Source organism: Cyprinodon variegatus, unplaced genomic scaffold, assembly GCF_000732505.1.
Source record: "Cyprinodon variegatus isolate N-32 unplaced genomic scaffold, C_variegatus-1.0 Scaffold252, whole genome shotgun sequence".
Lineage (NCBI taxonomy): Eukaryota > Metazoa > Chordata > Actinopteri > Cyprinodontiformes > Cyprinodontidae > Cyprinodon > Cyprinodon variegatus.
The window spans coordinates 202,527-207,440 of NW_015150705.1; the positions used below are offsets into that span (position 1 = coordinate 202,527).

The 4,914-nt window shown below is 39.7% G+C and overlaps 1 protein-coding gene across 1 annotated transcript in view; it reads right to left on the reverse strand.

Moving 5' to 3' along the window:
- The window catches only part of drosha (drosha, ribonuclease type III), a 211,336-nt gene that overhangs the window by 192,556 nt on the left and 13,866 nt on the right, over positions 1-4,914 (reverse strand). The window contains exons 7-9 of the mRNA XM_015382192.1: positions 4,272-4,352; positions 1,135-1,221; positions 949-1,035 (exon numbers count right to left, since the gene is read on the reverse strand). Of these exons, the coding sequence (XP_015237678.1) occupies positions 949-1,035; positions 1,135-1,221; positions 4,272-4,352 (255 nt within the window). The remainder of the gene's footprint in view (positions 1-948; positions 1,036-1,134; positions 1,222-4,271; positions 4,353-4,914) is intronic.

A 4,914-nucleotide genomic window follows, 5' to 3' on the forward strand; every position in this document is an offset into this window, starting at 1 on the left:
CGATAAGGGATCCAATCGTTTCACAGAATCGATAAGGGATCCAATCGTTCCACAGAATCGATAAGGGATCCAATCGTTCCACAGAATCGATAAGGGATCGGAATCGTGAAAATCTTATAAATTCCCAACCCTGATAACTATGAATAAAGATTTATCAAAGAAACAAGACGCTTCTCATAGGCGTTTTTTTCATTAATCACATGATCTCAGACTCCTTTTACTCCAATATGCCTAAATTAAATCCAGTGCAACCGATCATCTTAAATATTCAAGCTGGAGTCACATGTATCTATTGTCAAGGATCCCAGCAGACGGGTCAGGGAGGAAGATCTCAAACATTTAACCCAAAGTCAGGGTTTTAAACTACATTGCAAATTTGGACTGAGCATTTTATTCACCTACTTAGCTACCCTCCTAACCTGAACAGCTAAGGCAGGAAAATCTGATTGCAAAATCTATAAACCAACTATAAAACTGGAACCGTATGAAGCAAATCAAAGAGAATTTAGTTGTTGGAAAAAATAACATAAGCATAAGTCCTGTTTATTGGGTCGCATACTTGATTTGTGACAAACTACAAAAGAGTAAAAAGGTGCGCCGGTCATCCCCATAGCATGTTGCTGTCACCTCCATGCTTCACTGTGGGGATGGCAGAGGGTAGTCAGGGAAGCTGGGAAAGTCATTGAAATGTCTAATAAAAAAAAAGTAAAAATCTTGTTTTATCTTTTAGATAATATTTCAATTGAATAAACTATGCAACAAAACTTTGATAACATTTGCAAAAAAAGACACTCAGATGTTCTAAATAAAATGACTTCATAAAAGTAAGCTTTCCCCTGCAGGAAGGGGAGGTTAGGTATTCTCTCCGATCAAAAGGAAAATCTGCACAGCAACAAAGCTGGATTCCACCTTCCTGTCCAACCAACGGGAAACTACAGGCAGACTTACATCAGTGAGAGGAGTGTGGGAGAACAGAGAGAAGCCTTCAAACAGGTACTCATGGTCATCGTACTCTATCACAGTGGGCCTGTCGGTCTGCAGGAAGAAGGGCATCAAAAGGCAGAATGAAAGATCATGAAGGCCGTCAGCGTGGAGGTGAAACGATGGAGAGAAAAGATCCTGATGACTTTATACCAGGAAGTTTGTGGGAGGAGAGACGGTGATCCTGTAGTGGAAAAGCTTCCCTGCGTTGTTGTTCATCGGACGGCACTGCTTCACAGGCTGGGAACAAAATGATAATCAAGAAACAGATAAATATTAAAAATATTTTTTTAATGCTAGGGTTCAAAATCAAGGAAAAACTTGGTTACTTTTTGAGTTAAAATGGATTTGATGTCTAATTTTGGGTAAATGTTCTGGATGGGGTCACATAGAACGAACAGAAACAGTGAACATTTTTTACTGTAAAATTAATAAACCAGGAGAGAGTTCTCCTCCCGTGTCCTAAAAACCAAAACAAAGCTGGAAATTAAGGATTACATTGGTTCAAAACTGGGCAAATATTTTTAACAATACGTAAAGAATGAAATGAAAATGAAAAACATACACAGTGAATGTTGCACTGTTAAAGCAACACTTTAAGATTACATTTGGTCCCACACTAAGTCAGAGTGGGACCAAATGTAATCTTAAAGTGTTGCTTTAACGGTGCAACATTTACTGTGTATGAGACAGTGACCAAAAATAACAATATGGTGTTTTTAAATTCTAAGGAGACCAAACCAGGGCCGTTTCTCAATATGCGTTCTTGAGCGTTCTCGTGTGCTCGTGATACGTCATCAGCCTCAGCCAGAGCACTGTTCCAATTGCAGAGAACACCAGACAGAGAACGCACCAAATCCACAGATGTTGTTCTCGCCCCACCCTCTTTATTGAGCATGCATCAGAGCAGACTTGTCCGTTCTTGAGATTGACGGCTGTCTCAGCATGCACTGCGGCAGCAGCAACTTTCAATGGAGTGCTTCATTGAAAGTTAAAAGTTCTCTTTTCTGTTGTTCTATAAAAGTATGTTTTAAGACCATTTGAGGCGAGAATTTTATACTTTAAAGCGTCACTATATGGTCTATAGACAGATTTAATGCGTACCGGTAATAAAAAAACCAGCGGACCTCCGAAGCAAACGGCAACCTGGGCTAACCGCAGCCCATCTGCAGCGGCCCTCTCTCAGCATAGCCGTGTGTGAAGGGCCGCTGGCTCTGATGGCGAGTTTTTTGTTTTATTTGGCAAAATGTTCATTTGAATTGTGTTTATCTGATCATTATTCCCCCACTAAATGAAAAAGGTCAGAATGTATTATTATCTATCAATAACAGGAGGTGATATGCAGCTGTAGACGAGCTGCCATATTAAGCTGCATGCTCGCGTTCTCATCAAGTCCATTCTTTCCTGTGTTCTTCTCAAGAACATACTTAGTGAGAACACAAGTCCGTACTCGTGTTCTTGTGAATGAGAAACGGCCCAGGTCTGCCCAAAGACTGACAGCATCACTAATGTAGGTTTAGTTCAGGTTGTTTCTAGTGTTGCACCGATACCAGTATCGGGTATCTGCCAGTACCAACAAATAGGACACAGATACCATTTTCGATTTTATTTAACTATTTTCACCCATTCCAGACAGAAAATAAAAAGTTCTACTGGATTCACTTTGTATTAGTCTTTTTCCTGCTTCACAGAGTTAGGCAGCAGCTTGATAAAGCAATGATGGCAACTATTTGTCATCCAAGTAGTATGCAGTTCTTCATATATACACACACATCAATTTCAAACAGATGGTATCGGCCAATACTGCACAGCCAGGTATCGGGGCTAAAAAATGGCATCGGCGCAACACTAGTTGTTTCTCCATAAGACAGAAATCATGTTTATAAATAATGTCTGGACTGAGGAGCAGGGATGAAAGACTGATTTTATGAAAAGGAAAAAAAAACATCTAAGCCTGAATGACATGGGAGATATGATGAAACAAAACCTGCAGTTTGTCTAAGTTAATGGATAAAGTTAGCTCAAAAGCTTTACAAATTCATTTTTCACCACTTTAAGTTACATTTATTTGTTTCAAATAGATATTTTTTCACTGTAGCATCCCACTTCAAGGCTTTTATACCTACTTTACCATTTTAGAGAATATCCCCAGCTTTATAATGGTTACTATGACAGATTTTGGCCAAACACCAACATCCATCATGACATACGCACTTTATTCTGAGCTATGACTTCATAACAAAAGAAGAATTTTAACTGCGTTTGCTAGAAGCACGTAATTAATCATTTTCAGGAGGATTATGATAAGAAAAAAGGTTAAAAGAAGAAGCTATTAATCAAATTTAAGGCCTCCAAAGGCAAAAAACTAAAATATATTCATAATTTTAAGGCCCTGCAGAAACCCTAAGGGTACAGAGTTAAACACACAGTGGTGGAGGCATGATAGTAATTTTAAATACAAGTAATTTTGGACCCAAATCATAAGCTATCAGTGAGACAGCTGAGAAAACGGACGAGAAGTTTACTGTATATACAAACCTACAGAGGAACGGAATGAGCTGAAGCCAAAGCTCTTAAATGGCCTAGTCCAAGCCCAAATAGGAAAATGACAGACTACCTGCTGGGTCACCTGCTACAACAGGAGATTTATAGATGTAAATGCTGACAAAAACATGGAGGAATATTTCATATTGATGCTAGTGCTGCTCTTTCATACATTTCATCTAAAGCAGATCTGTTTTTCTACCGAACTCTACAGGATATGCATCAAAATGAAGGTGAAATAAGCTTCCAGTTGATTTATCAGTCTCGTTTTTCCACAGTGATAAAAAACTTGGCACTTTAACTGCAGCCAACAGCTGTTTATATCAGTGTGGATGTAAATCTGATGTCAAGTAGTGCCTCTACAACAAGGCAAACTGACAAAACAACAAAATCCCTCCTGTAGGGAGGAGGATTTATCAAGCATTGCATGATTTTTATCAATTCATGAGGCATAAAGGTCTCCTATTGTGGCTCAAACGTGTTCTAATAGATTGTGTTCAAAAACACAGTAAGGAGCTAAAGCTCTGTATGAAAACATAATCAGTGACTTGCAAGGACAGGGGTCTGTTTTTTAGGAGATGTAATCTTCTTATATAGATGATTGAGTCTCTTTTATTGTGCCTTTGGACCATGAGAAAATGGCCTCTGTGTAAAAATGCATTGAGACCGAGTGAAATGATGCCCTTGGCCCTGCTGTGGCCCAGCTTCAAGGTTATGAAGGGTGATTTATTCACAGTGTGTCCTACCTCCTCTCCCGGGTAGATGCTGTGGCGGATCCCTGTACGTCTGGCCTTGGCACTGCACTTACACAGGGGGCCATCATTCATCTGGACAGAAAGAAAAAATGCGTGAATGGGGCAGAGCTGCTTCACTTGCCATGTAGAACACGAGGCCAGTGAAACGCTTTACATGTCTGAGCTGCAGGCGGCTGACCTTTATCCCTCTGATGGACTATTAAGTTTAGAGGTTAAGGTTTTGCCTGTGAAGCTCTGCGTATGCTGAATGAATTCCAGCTGATGTTACTGAAACATCTGGCTGAAGGATCAGAACTTTGACCTGGTAGGAGAAGGGACAGCGGCGGATTTAGGAAATGTGGGGTCCCAAGCAAAGACAAGCAGGGGGCCCTCTGAATTGAGAAGACAAAACATAAAACAGACTCATTATACAGATAGAGAAATTTTAATAAAATAGATAAATATTTGTTCTACGTTTTGTCCCTCTCTTTTTGTCCCTTTTCTCGTTGTTTTCCTTTCAGCTGATTTTTCATGCCGTCTCAAAAGGAACAAAAGATTTTTTTCCCAAGCACTGAGCTCACTTAGCCAATTTCTCCTTCCTGTGTTTCCAAAAAGGCAAAAGTAAATAACCCAGTCCTTCTTTTCACTGTAGACA